Raw genomic sequence first — 14,460 nt, forward strand, 5'->3', positions numbered from 1 at the left:
GCAGCGGAAGAGGAGGCAGAACAGGAGAGGGAAGACACTCCTGAGATCTAATCTCCTCGAGGAAGATGAAGCAAGTTACACAAAAGCGCTTTGAACATTTGTTCGGCTGCCAAGGCTCTGATCCTGCACAGCTGAGCAGATGCTTAACTCGTGCCCTTCAGTAGCCCCGTGGCAGCTGCACGGACCGCTCGCACACGCGTCCCGGCAGCGCCAGGGCCAAGCCGGGGACTCGAACCGCCGCTCGCCTCCCTCCCCTCCAGCAGCAGAGGGGCAGCTCAGGTCCCCCCGCCACCAGCTCAGAAACCCCAGTCCGGCCCTCCGGCGTCCACCCGGACCGCGACCGGCAGCCGCCGTGCACCACCGGGGGCTACCGCCGCCACCCGCACCCGCGGTTCACACCGAGCCCCCCCGTGCCCCCCCGGGGGCTACCGCCGCCACCCGCACCCGCGGTTCACACCGAGCCCCCCCGTGCCCCCCCGGGGGCTACCGCCGCCACCCGCACCCGCGGTTCACACCGAGCCCCCCCGTGCCCCCGCTGCCGCCGCGAGCACCCGGGGGCAGAAGGACCCTCCTCCTCCCCGCACGGCAGCCGGGCGGGACGGGCGCCGCAACCCTTGGCCGTGCTCGCATCGGCGGCGGCGCCCGGTCACGGTCACGGTCCCGGTCCCCTCCGCCCCACCGTCAGCGGTGCCGGCACCCACCTGCAGCGAGTCCCGCGGGGAGCTTGGCCCGAGTCGCGGCGCGGCGGTGGGAGGGGAGCGGACGCCGCCCGCCCGCCTTCCCCTTTCAGCCCGGCCGGCGGCGGGCGGGGCGGGGCGGGACCCCACTCGGGGTGTCCCAGGGCCTGCGAGAGGAGGGGAGCAGGGGGCTGCACACGCGTTGGTCGGGACAGAAGGGAAAGGGCGGTGCAGAGCGTCCCGGGGCGCCCACACGGGTAGGGCACACGCCAGAGGGGGGAGTGTCTGGTTAGTCCAGTTCCAGCAGTAACCGCGGCTGGAATTGCACCAGCGATGCACGGGGAAACCAGGGCTAAGTGCTCCACGAGGCGTTTCCCTTACACCAGGACGGCCGCAGAGATGTAGGTTAAGGCCGTCGAGCAGCTGCAAAAACTTGTGAAGGGAGCAGTTTTTCCTCTAAGCGTCAATCACATGAAAGATCATGTAGCTTTGAGTCTCACAAAGCTTTTTCCCCTCCCACAGCACTTGCTCAGTTAGTGTTACACCGTCTCCAACATCAGGTTTGTGGTGGAAGGCTGTGGCAAACAGCGTTGGTTACAGAGCAACTCACAGCCCAATCCACCTGGCGATTCTGGTCAACTTTTCCAGAGAGGTGTAGCACAAGGGGTAAAAATAAGCATTACAGCTCACAAGGCATTCCCCAGGCCCTACCTATTAGTAAGTTTCTTCTCCCTGTACACGTGGTCACAGAGCAGGAAGAGATCGCTGGAGACACAGTAATTACTTTTTTTGAAGTATATACAGCATTTTTCACACACATACAGATTTTTTCAGTTATGCTTTTTGTTTCTTATTCCCATAGGCTGGTGCTACTGAAGTCACATTGCCAGCTGCCATACAGCTTAATATGGCAGCAATACTGGAGGAGACCTAACGAGATACTCTGGCATGAAGGGACTCAAGCAGCCTGTTTGGACTGGTGTCTATATTCTTCCACTCATTTTCTCCAAATTTCTTGCAGTCGCAGTCACTCGACAGCCAGCTGCACAGGCCGCCTTTCAGTTCTGAAGGCCTGTTACACGCACACGAGCATGTAACTAAGGAGACAGGACTTGGTTGTAAATAGATGTAGCCAGACTTACCCATTCAAGAGACAGTGCTACATCACCCCCAGCACTGATACCCTCCCTTTTCCCACCAGCTATTCCATACCTTTAACTATCAGATCCACTCAGATTACAAAGGCAGCAGTCTTTATTTCCCGAGACATTTGTATGCTCACACTTAAAATAAACATTTTAAAAATTTTTATGTTTTGGGGGTAAGTGTTAAAAATTTAAGTTTCTGATAAACCCAAAAAAAGAAAAAAAAAAAAAAAAAGAGAGAGGGCAAATGACAAGTCACAAGCAAGACAATGTTCAAATCCCCAAGCAGAAAATACTCTCTTCCCACCACCCTTTGGCCTCTAACCTTTAATGCAATAGCCCCTAACCTTACAATAACCATGGTCTCCTGGGCCCCTTAACACTGCAGCCTAGAATCCAGGCACCAGAGTGATTGTGCAAGCCACAGGGAAAGTCCTGAAAAAAAAAAAGCTCATTGGAACAAGTTGCAGCTCACATATATGGAGGTGGCTCACCAAGTCTCATCCAACCCTCAATTAGGCGACACTGCTTTGCACACAAATGTAGCTTCCTGTAATAACAGGGTTCTTCTCATTGTCACCCTTCAGGGAGGGAATGGAAACATGGAAATCAGGCCCTGCATAACCTCCCTCGGTGGCTGGCAGTTTCATGAGATGGGGTGAGTTCTTACAGCCCACTACCCCGTTTCCCAAACATGCACTACCGCTGTTCAATTCATACCGGCTATGGGCTCAGCAGACTGCTCCACAAACTAAAATTACCTTAACCCACCCAACAGAGGAAAAAAAGAAGGGGGGTGGAACCATTTTCTACCAAATGTGAGTTATGCCAGAAACAAGGCAGTCACACAAGCGGAAGGGAAGCAAGCCCTCCTCTCAACAGCAGCAAACCATTATATTATCTCAGCTGCTCATGAAATGGCAGTTTAGGCAGCAAGTTGCTGAACTTGTGTGAGGCTCCCCATACCGAACATGTCTTTGTAGCTAACACTTAAAAGTATTATTGCACCAGGCTTTATTTGCCTTAGTGCTACAGGGAAACTGGCATTTTACTTCTGGAGAGGGATTTAACAGATGGAAAACAGCTCAAAGAGCAAGTGCTCCGACCCAGAAAAGAAATTTAAGGCATTAATGATACATTCACGTCAACTCCTAACAAGTCACACAGCACACTGCTGGGAGTAAGCATAAGCTGGCACATTTTATGTTCAGAGAGAACAAGGAGTAATGCCACACTGCAGTCAGAGCCTCTGAAACAAAAACACAACAAAAAGCAGAGCTGGGTAAAAAAGGGAGGGCTTTATCTCCTCTGCCTCCTTACCCATTCCCGCTGAGCCAAACATCACAACCTCCGTGCAGTCAAGAGTTTCTGCACATCTCCGCTCCGCAGCTACATTCCCAATGAAAGTGTTATCAAGAGTGCCACAGTACTACTATAGACCTTGGTCTTTCTGACAATAGCCCCCAACTTGCAACTGCAAGCAATACAGTTACTCAATTACTAAGGTGTATTTAAACTCTGGTTCTCCAAGTACTCCGGTTATTGGCCTTAACAGGCGTGGAAGGAAGACGAAGGTAGGGATTTTTTGCAAGGTGAAACCATAAAAGAAGGAAACAGAAATGAGGAATCCTGTCACACTGCAACTGCGAACTTGAAATGTCAGGTGGGGGTGGGGATTACAGCCAGAGGGTTTGAATGAGTCGCTGCTCTTACAGTAACTAGCCAAAGGCAAGTTACAATACTTGCCATTTCACAGGTATCTGAGTTAAAGTGGCTGAAAAAGAAGTGGGAGATACAGGAGAATGACTTCTCTTTCTTCTACTAGATAGCCAGGAAACTGAAATGAAAAAAATCACTGCCAGCCTTTTAAAATAAGACTGTAGAAAATTTAAGTCTTGGAGGTCACTCTAGTGGTGCTGATAACACCAGCTCAAGGACGGTTAAAATTAGGGGCCTAAAAACCAGAAATAGAAATAAAAGGGGGAAACATCCAACCACTTTCCCACATCCCCACACTGGAGCTGCCTGCCCCACAATGGGCTAGGGGAAGCAGCATTCCAGGCAGGCTTGACATCCATAATGTCCACATGCCCATCCAAGCCATTCTGGTGAGCAGATGGTTTATGAATTCCCAAGGAAACATTCTCAGTCACTTTCAAACTTGACGGAATTGACTTGGGTCGATATAGTGCCCCCACGGTAGCTGCCTCGTTTTTTCTTTGTCTTCTCATGGCGGAAAGATTTGCCTTTAGTGAATTTCAGGATATTGTTAGCCTTCTCACCCCAATCACCAGCTGCTCCTTTCTGTGAGGGATGAAGGGGGAGAGGAAAAAAGACATTCAGGTCAGTACCCACGAGAGTTAAGGCAATGCTTTGCACTTCATCCTACCCAGCAAACACCAGTACATTAACACTGGAGCAGATACCACTCTCCCACGCGCCTCCTGCCAGTGCTCACAAACTTCCTAACAGCACCTCCTGGTGGAAAAAGTTCCCGCCAAAAAGACTGCCCACAAGCACGCCAAGGCTGCTCTGCCATCGTGTATTTGCAGAAGCCAAGTGTTACCACTCTGGGCACTACCTAGACCCTACCTTTGCCTCAAAGGAGTTATCAGCAACGCGGGCATCCAGCTCAATCTCTTCTTCCCTTACGCGGCGGAATGGAGAGGCTGGCTGGTAAAGAAAATGAGATACAGTAAGTGCATACATGCACATGATATTCCCTTAGTGAGAACTTCCTTCCCTCCTTGCCCTGCAAATATGGAGCCCTGTTCATGTCACATCAATGTTTAAGTGTTTCTCAGATTTGTAATTCTTTCCCTTCTTCAGATCAGGCAGCTCAAGGATGCTCCTGTGCAAGCATATCCAACCAACCTTTGCCAGAATAGTATTATGTACGTATGTTCTCCTTACAAGGCTCAAGTGCTTGAAAAGGGAGCAAAAATTCAAATAATCCTGTGGGCCAAACCTCCCTGAAAAAACCAAAACAAGCCTACTTATTCAGGAGGCAAAAATGCCTTCCCTGCCAGTCACCACAGTTCACCCTCACTCACCTGTTTCACCTTGGGAACTGTGTGTGGTGTTTTAGCTTTGATCTTTGCCTTTTTACTGTGTGGTGTCTCTGGCTCCTGAACATCTTCCCTCTTCTGTTTCTTCCCGACTGTGCCTGTTAGATGTACAGCAGTAAAACTTAAAAGGGAGTAGCTGCAGTGTTGGGAAAGGTAATGGCATCTCTCCCCCAGAATACAAACCCAGTGTTGACACAGGTGTGAGAATCAGTCCCTGCATTACCTCACCCAAACCCCAGACTGCTATAACAGACCCTAATAGCCATTCTGGGTCACCAAGGATTTCACCATCCTATTCTAATGGATAAAGACAATTTTGTAGAATAGTGTAGCTCTATACTAAAATTTAGCACACTTGAGGAAGTTCTGTTGGTTAAAATTTGCCAGTTCTTGGAGTCACACAGTATGCACTTGCACAGTTCACTAGTGTGTTCAAAGTCATTTCCTTCCTGGAGGGACAAAGATCGAGGTTGCGCATTGGGGCATCATCTATGGTGTCCCACTCAACACAGACAAGGTCCTCCAGCAGTCTGCCTTGCAGACTAACAACCTTGTGCATGCACAGATGGCAACTGGCAACAACTGTACAGAAATGTACTTCATCTTACCACAAATTCCACTGCCAGCAGATATGCAATGCAAACAAAAAGGATCACACCAAATTAAAAACCTTCCCTCTCAGTACTGCATCAGATGGCATAATCTGATAGCATATAGAGAGATTAGTAAGAATATTGTTTAGGAAAGACTCCCATTCATGCTTAGCTCAGTAACATTGCCTGACAGACCCACTTCCCACACTGTAGTTAATACCTCCATTGACTTTTCCAGTCTTTTCTTCAGAGCTGCTTTCACTGCTGGTACTGCTGCCACCAGCTGGCTTAGACTTCAGGTTGTTTACTGCTGGTGTGGATGCTTTTGATTTCTCTGTGGAGGCAGTTGGTTTAGAACTGTTCTGTGCCCCTTTCCCTGCCTTTTTGGGCTTCTCATCCTCTTCGCTGGAACTATCAGATGAGCTGCTACTACTACTAGAAGCTGCTGCCTTCTTCCCCACAGTTGCTTTTGCCACCCCTGGAGATTTGGTGGCTGGTTTCGCTGCTGGCTTCTTTTCTTCTTCTTCACTGCTTGAGCTATCAGAGTCAGAAGTGCCTGCTTTGGGAGCTGGGGTAGAAGGTTTGGACACTGGTTTACCCACTTTGCTAGCTACTTTAGCTGGAGTGCCTTTCTTCTTCTTCTTCTCATCCTCAGAGCTGCTGGAGCTGCTATCTGAATCAGAGCTACTTTGTGCTTTCTTTGTGGCAGCCTGTGACTTCTTTGTTGCAGGGGTTGTGGCTTTAGCTGTGGGCTTCACAGGGGCCTTCTTGTCAGAGCTGTCAGAATCTAGAATGGAAAGGAAAAGGATAATCAAGGCTAAGCCCCATTCCTTCAACATGAAACTAACATACAGAATCAATTTTGATACACCGTACACTTCATTAGCTGCTTGAAACAGCATTGCAGTGAGTATTCCTGTCCAGCTGCACCCTCAAGCCTAGAAACACAGAAGTCTAAGCAAGGACAACGTGCATGTGGAAATTCTCCTTTTCTCCTACCCCAATACCTGAGCTGTCTGAGGAGGAACTGGAATCTTTCTTTGCTTGTCCGGGCTTGACAGCTACTTTTGCTGGTTTGGAATTATTCTTTATCACAGGTTGTTTAGCTGGGACCTTACTCCCTACCTTCTTCTTGTCATCTTCAGAGCTGGAATCTAAACAACAACAAAAAAAAGAAAAAGAAAGAATGAATGTTCTTTAGGTTAATAAGCCTCTGGAGCAAATTAGTAATAACATGTACATAACTCATGGGGAAGTGAAGAGCAAAATGGGTTGTGGCCCAACGCTGAGCCAATATGGCAATAAGCAGCATTTGACAAACACTTGAGTAGCCAGGGGAGAGCATTCATCTTTCCATGTATCTTCTTTGTTGGGAGGAAGTGGAAACAAGCAGTTTAAGTTCTTCATTCACTAAAGCATGCACAAAGAAGCAGATAATTGGAGAATAATGTAGGAGAAGTAGTACAGAATAAGGGACTGGAGAAACTACAGGTATCACCAAGAACAAATGCAAGAAGAAACATCGAGAAAAGAAGCTATGTGGTAAAGATCAAAGAATGGGTAAGAAATTAGGTGATAAAATTGAAAAAGCAGAGAAAGTGAGGCAGCAACAGCACAGTATCTCATTTTAGCTTTCTATTTCCTGTATCAGATGCGTTTAGCAGCAGTCTGAGGATGGACTGGAGACTCCTGTGTACAAATATACCTTTGTATTGTGTGTCACAGCAATCTGGAATGCCAAGGGTGATCTATTCCAACATTTCTGAACGCTTTAGTAACAGTAATCAAAACCTTGTCCACTTCTGAGAAACCAGGCAACAAAACCAGAAAACACAGAACTCCTGCCACTTGTTGAAGGGTCACACAGTCTAGCGCTAGTCGTCTGCAGAGATGGAGTTGCCACCCACAGTCCCTGCCATGGCACCATGTTGAGATATACAACAGAAGCACTTTCAACTTGGAGGGGAAATGTAGCACTTAGGGAACTTAAATGGGAAATATGTCATTGCAAACCTCAAACCTGATCAACAGAAGATACAAAGCACAATGCCCCTGTTTCTAGGGTCACATCAGAAGGCACCTTTTGAGTCTATTTTATACTTGGTATGGAGATCACATTTTTTATTTTGGAAACTTCTCCCAAACACAATGGGATAACAGAAACCAAAAATCTGAAGACACATTCTCAAAAAGTGGAACCATTGACCTTCCTGGAGAAGCCTGATACACATGACACCCCACCCTTTCCATCCAGCAACCTGCAGACCTTTCTGCATTTGCCAAAGGTCTCATTGGTGTCTCATGGTCAGACTCCGCTCTGCACAGCAGGCTGCTTGTTTTCAATTTCAGACCTTGGCAGCTATAAAGAGTGTGAAGCTTTCAAGCTCATACACTAAGGATCTCAGCAGACACACCACTATACAGCAACCTGGCCAATGAAAACATCAACATAAAAAAAACCCCAAAACTATTTCTTGAATTACCTGAGTCAGTGTCAGAACTGGATTCAGCCTTCTTGGTGGTCACAGCTTTGTTTTTGGGGCTAGCGATTGTTTTAGCTACTGCTGCTTTGCCTGCAAAAGCAAGTTTAAAATTAACAGGCCATATCCACACCAAACCCTTGTCCCAAGATCCAACCCTTTTCAGACGTGTGTTGTGGTTTCAGATGGGATGGAGTTGACTTTCTTACTAGCAGCTGGTATAGTGCTGTATTGGGTTTGGGATGTTGACAGTGCACTAATGGTTTTGGTTGTTGCAAAGCAGTCAAGGCCTTTTCTGCTCCTCACACTTCCCTGCCAGCAAGTAGGCTGGGAGTGCACAAAATGTTGGGAGAAGACACAGCCAGAACAGCTGACCCCAGCTGACCAAAGGGATATTCCATGCCATGTGATGACATGCTCAGTATATAAAGCTGGGGGAAGAAGAAAAGGGGCACATTCGGAGTTACAGCATTTGTCTTCCCAAGTAACCGTTACATGTGGAAAGCCTTGCTTTCCTGCAGACGGCTGAATACCTGCCTGCCGATGAGAGTAGTGAATGAATTCCTTGTTTTGCTTTGCTTGCATGTGCAGCTTTTGCTTTACTTATTAAACTGTCTTTCTCTCAACCCACGAGTTTTCTCACTTTTGCCCCTCTGATTCTCTTCCCCATCCTGCCATCAGGGGAGTGAGCAAGCGGCTTCGTGGTGCTAATTGCTGGCTCGGGTTAAAGCACAACAATGTGAAAAAGCTCCCTTCTCAGTGCACCAGCCATTCAGCCAGCACACTGGAAGCCAAGCAAGGCCCTGACCAGCTGCAGTAATGGTTCTGGCTTATTCCCGCTCAACTGGATGCTGGTGACTTTTCAAACCAACATATGCAAAGTAATCCAATCTGCATACAGTTTGGACCCACAGGTTGTACACAGTATTGTTTGGGATGCCTTCAAATTACTCAGAAGCTTCCAGAGAAGCAAACAGCAACACAGACCAAAGTCAAATATTTTTTTTCAAGGAAACCAAGACATTGCCAAAACATTGTCTGCACCATGTAGTATGTCCTCTGCAGCTTCATTTCCTCACAACATACCTGCTCCTCCTTTTGAGGGCGCCTGCTCTGCCTCATCGCTACTGTCTGAAGAGTCACTGCTCTCAGCCTTTTTTGCAGGAGCCTTGGCAATGCCTTTCTTTGCCTGAGTAGCTTGAGGAGGTGGTACAGCACTGTACTGACCTACGAAGAAAGACACAGCATTCTGATGCCTACATGATAATGCAAGCAGCACATGAGATGACTGTAGCTACAAAGATACTAGCTTATAATTTGAAAGGTTACACCCACCTCACTGCTACCTCCTCTTTCTACTGTAAGTTTTACTCTCCGCTTGGGGTTCAGCTGAGCCAAACATCTCTGCAGAAGCTTTCTCTGCATTTTAGAAGAATGGGAGCTTGTGTTGCCAATTTTTTTCAGAATAAAACAAATTGAGATGGCAATTGTTGATTTTTTTAATCTACTGCCTTCTCAAATCCTCTGTTTAAAGAATCCAACTGAGTTTTGGTGCTTGATCCTTCACCCAGATCAGCTGGAATCCTAAAAGCACTATACTATATTGACGAGAGGCCCATTTAGCCCATCAGCTGGATTGCATGCTTCACCAAAAAAAAACTAAAAAAGCTTAAATTGCTGCAGTTACAGAAAAAACCCAAGCCACTGGCAAATTATTTCCCAAATCCTGGCAGAGAGGAAACCTGCAAAAAGAACGTACTCAAATGCTACCCGAACAGAAGACATGCAGCAAACCAAGCAGTCTGTCACATTTCTCTCATGCCCCATCCCTTGATTGACGGAAGAGCTGAATTGTAAGCTTAGCCCCAACAGCATACATGAAAAGAACTGTTCTATTTCTGGTACACAACACCTCTAGCACCACCTGGAAGCTTGTGTGCCCTGCACACGCTTCTCCCGGGACAGTGGGACTAGCAGAAAGCATCCTCCCATACAGCAGCAATGGTATTTAGTACTTACCAGACTTCGGCTTTTGTTTTGCAGGTGGCTTTTCATCGTCTGAGCTGTCAGATGAGTCCTCACTACTGGAACTTTCCTTGGCACGTTTGTTTTTTCCTGGACATGCCTGAGTGGCTGCAGGTTTTGGCAGAGGCGATTTCTTGGGAACAGCCTATCACAAGAAGGAAAGAAATACACATTAAAAAGAAGGTACAAAAATCTTCTGGGGACAGCTGGATATGGATCTCGTTTAACTCTATGCCTCATTTAAGACAGTAAATTTTGCAGACAAAGGGAGAAAGATTAACAAAGATTCTCAAATGCAACTTTTAGGAAACACATGAGCATCATGATCTTTCTGGCCACTCTGCTGCTGTTTTCTGCTGCATATACCCCTAATTAGGAGCTCCTCTGACCAAGGGGCGCAGAACTGACTGAAATGGTAGTAACTGCCACGTGATTAAACACAACTATGATCACTTTTGTGTTGCAGAAAACATTTTTAAACACTCCCTAGTGGAAAACTCAAAGTTAAAGATAGCTAAGCACAAAAGAGTTACGGAGAAGTGAACATATAATGGAGGCTACAATATGGTTATGACGCAATGAGATGTTTTCCTGTAAAAGGAAGGAGCAGAGGAAGCAGTAAGGGGATATTAGGGAAGACAGCCAGTGCATGGAGAGGTGCCAGAACACAAAATCTCACTGTACAAAGGAGAAGGAGGTATAAGAGCTACAAATGCTGCGCTCAGCATCTATGTAGTCTGTGCTTTTGTCTACACATTTCACAGTCCCTGAAAGACAGAGATACACCCAGCTACTAGGCTTCTACAGTGTTCAGGAAGTTTTTTATGGTCTAACTTACCTTCTTCGGTGCAGCCTCTTCCTCATCTGAATCTTCACTACTGCTGCTACTGCTTTCTGCTTTTCCATTGACCACCTTGGTGGCCACCGGGGCAGCTTTATTTCCTTTTGAGGAAAGTAAAAAGGGACATTAGAAAACATGCTACAGTAGATGAGAAGTAATTACATTCAGCATAAAGCACCATAGACAGAAAAGAACCACAGGGAAACAATAGGGCAGATTAAGGCAGTACTACAAAACTGTTGTTTTATCCTACTGCAAGATTAGACAAAATTTTCAGAAAACTTACTATTCTAGCTCATCAGAAGTTCCAGGACTAAAGACTAAGTACAAATCTTCCCTGCTCTTTGAGGGGAAAATACTGGCAAAAGCACAACTTAAGCAGTTAAGGTTGCTGATTACAGCTATATATACAAACAATGCAGCGTTCGGGACCCTGTGTTTTATCTGCCATCAGTTCTATACCTCTTCCATGTCCGAAGCAGACTGGACTGGAGTGCAAATGGCACTGACAGCAGATTTTCAAACTGCTATGTTAATACATATGCCTTTGTGTGCAGGTACAGCCCCCATCACTCCTCCCCTGGCTTTTTTGTTTCTGTATTTTGACTCATGATATACAATAAGAGGTACCTGATTTAGGTGGTGTTGGTTTTGGTGGCTGTTTCTTTGGTGCTTCTTCATCTGAGCTGCTCGAGTCAGAGCTGGAACTCTCTGCTTTCTTCTGAGGCTGGATTTTGGTTCCAGAGGGCTTCACCATGGGTTTTGTGCCTTTCTAAACAACGGAAGGGAAAACTGATTAGCTCTTGTACTCATGAAGAAGAGGTTGATGAGTGGGACACATGTACAGAGAGTATAAACAGCTCTTTCACAGAGGTTACCATTTTGACTTGGAAACACCGCTCTGTCTAACAGTTAAGGCCTGAAAATCCCTGGATAACAACTGGGCTCTGGGAAACCTCCCAGCAGCCCATGGGAGACCTCCTTTGCACCTCTGTCTCCAGTTCTGCCTCCCCAAAAAGGGGAAGCTCTGGGACTGGCACTGCTCTCTTCCTTCTTCAGATCACACTAGTTTGAAAACCGAAAATACTGACTGGGCAACCCTGGTTGGGTTCTGCCTCCCCAAAAGGGGGCAGCTCTGGGACTGGCACTGCTCTCATCCTTTTTCAGATCACACTAGTTTGAAAACTGAAAATACTGACTGGGCAACCCTGGTTGCTCTCCTCTAGTGTACACTGACATCATTCTTCACCCTCCCTTCTCAAGACCGTAACTGCAGCAAGAAAAAGGAGAGAAGATTCTCTTTTTATATATACACATATATATAGAAAAAAGATCACATTTATTTTAGTGATTGTAAATAAATATTTCTCTGCAAAGAAGTAAGCCCTGGCAGTCTTAGGATAAATGCAAGGAGCAGCCTTGGATATGAAACAAAGCAAGTGCTGGACACAAAATTAATTTTTCACAGGAACAGTCTAAATGGCACCCTGTCCACTACAGGAATGTCTTCTTACGTTGCACCTGCAGCAGTCTAGGCACTTCACAGTTCAGGAAGAGTGAGCCCAATTTCAGAGAAAATTCTGCTCGTCAAATTTGCTATAACCCATCACTGTCAAACATGCATTAAAGAGGCTGGACAGAAAAGCTGACCTTTGCTGGCTTCTTCTCCTCCTCCGAGTCTGAATCATCACTGGAGTCCTCGCTGCTGCTCTCTGCCTTCTTGGCTGGAGGAACTGCTTTTGCCTTGGGCACAGCTGCTGCTTTAGCTGCAAATAAGGGACAGCACACATTGATGATAAGTTAATTCAAACTTCCATGTACCTGTATCCTGCACTAGTGGGTATCAAAAGAAGAGGATACACTAAGGTCATTAAACCATGACTGACTTTTGTTTCTTGAGCAGGGTGCAGCAGAAGACTCCAAAATGGGTAGGCATGAGGATAAAACAAATTCTAGATTTTATCTTTGTCATGTACACATTTAAGCACAGACTTCTATCATCAGAAAGGACACCACTCAAGGAAAGTGTCCCCACAAACTGAGATAACATTAACTGGGTCTGCACACCTTCTAGCTTACAAAAACCCACTGAACAAGCACAGACTTCCAAAAAGAACCACTGCAATGCTGTGTTAAGCTTCCAGACACTTTGCTTAATGTGTTTCAGCCAAATATACTCTTCCTGGTTACTGATTACTTTTTAATAACGTGGAGCAAAAGAAATCATTTTGCCTCAAGTTATGTTTGGCACTGTCCTTATCAAATAAAAATCAGATACAAGTTCAAATTCAGCTTTAGGATGGCTCAAGGTGAAGACCAGATTTCTTTGTGTGCCTCCCCCTCTCCCCATCTAGTCCTTCTCTCCCACAAACCTGCTGCTAGATACAAACTTGTGTACACCACGATTAAGGCAAGGTGTAAGAACAATGCCAGGAACTGTTCACCACATACCAAGTGCAGTGGAGGGACGTATTTTTTTGGTAGCACTAGGACACAGGCTTGAGAGAAAGGAGGGTAGCAACCTCACACAAGAAGCAGGTCAGTAAGGATCCCAGCCATGCAGAAGTTTTGTCAAATTATGCATATTTTAACAAATGTGAAAGCACTTATAAAACCTGAATCAGTTTTCCTGCAACAGCAGGACAAGAAACCATTCTTTGAAACTCTCAGTGAAACTGAGAGTGCCTGGAAAATAGTGTAGAAAAAATCATGAGGTACCTACCTCCCACAAAGAAAGTATCAGGCCAACTTACATGCACTCAAAAAACAATTTCACTCAATATTTAAATCAACACATAATTTGAATGTGCTGAAGCAAGCAAGAGTAACCCTGCTGACATATCCTATCAGTGCGTGTTCAGAAAGCAGAATTTCAATACAGACAAGGTAATGAAGCTGCTGCTGCAACAGCACCTTCAAAACTCAATAGAGCCCAATGCCTTTGCCAGCCTCAGCCAAAAGAGAGAAACAGAATAGCTAAAGCTTTCTAGTGGACGCAAACCCTGATGTGCTTAAATTACCACTGGATAAAGAGATCACCCTGCGCTAGGAAGAACATACCTTACCCACCACGGGGAAAAGACCTGCCAGAAACAAGACCAGTCAATACAAAACCAGTCTCTGATAGCTGCTGAATGACCCCCAAACGAGCGGCTGAAGCTGAGCTCCATATGCAGGGGGGGAGCCGATGCCAGCCGCAACCCTGGCCTGCCCCAGGGCCACTCACACACCCCACCTGGTTTCTTGGCTGGGGGGGTCTCGTCCTCCTCGCTGGAGCTGTCATCGCTGCTGGAGGGCGGTTTCCTCTTCGCCTGGGAGCCGTTGGGTACGAGCTTTCTCTTCTTGGCCGCCGGAGACCTACAGGGAGCAAGGCCGAGCTGGCGGCTTTACGAGGCGAGGGCCAGGCGGCGGCTGGCGCCGGAGGAAGCCCGACAGCGCAGCGGAGACACCCTCCTCCCTTCCTCCCCCCGCTTCCCCAGGCCCGGTAAGCGCTGTCCCCGCCGCCGGAGGGGCACTTACTTCAGCCAGTAACTGAAGATGTCCAGGAGGGAGGCGGCGTTGGGGTCCTGCTCCTTCTGCAGCAAGGGAGAGGCCGCGTCAGTCAGTCAGTCAGTCAGTCACCGCTCCCCCC

General features: G+C 47.0%; 1 protein-coding gene across 1 annotated transcript in view; it reads right to left on the reverse strand.

Annotated features, from left to right (window-relative positions):
* Window positions 1–3,967: 3,967 nt before the first annotated feature.
* Window positions 3,968–14,460, reverse strand: part of NOLC1 (nucleolar and coiled-body phosphoprotein 1) — a 16,074-nt gene continuing 5,581 nt past the window's right edge. Inside the window, exons 3-15 of the mRNA XM_009888832.1 lie at window positions 14,349–14,404; window positions 14,065–14,186; window positions 12,480–12,589; window positions 11,460–11,601; window positions 10,827–10,930; window positions 9,983–10,133; window positions 9,050–9,190; window positions 7,967–8,056; window positions 6,491–6,637; window positions 5,704–6,270; window positions 4,872–4,988; window positions 4,415–4,491; window positions 3,968–4,126 (exon numbers count right to left, since the gene is read on the reverse strand). Coding sequence (XP_009887134.1) covers window positions 3,968–4,126; window positions 4,415–4,491; window positions 4,872–4,988; window positions 5,704–6,270; window positions 6,491–6,637; window positions 7,967–8,056; window positions 9,050–9,190; window positions 9,983–10,133; window positions 10,827–10,930; window positions 11,460–11,601; window positions 12,480–12,589; window positions 14,065–14,186; window positions 14,349–14,404 — 1,983 coding nt within the window. The remainder of the gene's footprint in view (window positions 4,127–4,414; window positions 4,492–4,871; window positions 4,989–5,703; window positions 6,271–6,490; window positions 6,638–7,966; window positions 8,057–9,049; window positions 9,191–9,982; window positions 10,134–10,826; window positions 10,931–11,459; window positions 11,602–12,479; window positions 12,590–14,064; window positions 14,187–14,348; window positions 14,405–14,460) is intronic.

This window comes from Charadrius vociferus, unplaced genomic scaffold (genome assembly GCF_000708025.1).
Source record: "Charadrius vociferus isolate BGI_N301 unplaced genomic scaffold, ASM70802v2 scaffold436, whole genome shotgun sequence".
Taxonomy (NCBI): Eukaryota; Metazoa; Chordata; class Aves; order Charadriiformes; family Charadriidae; genus Charadrius; species Charadrius vociferus.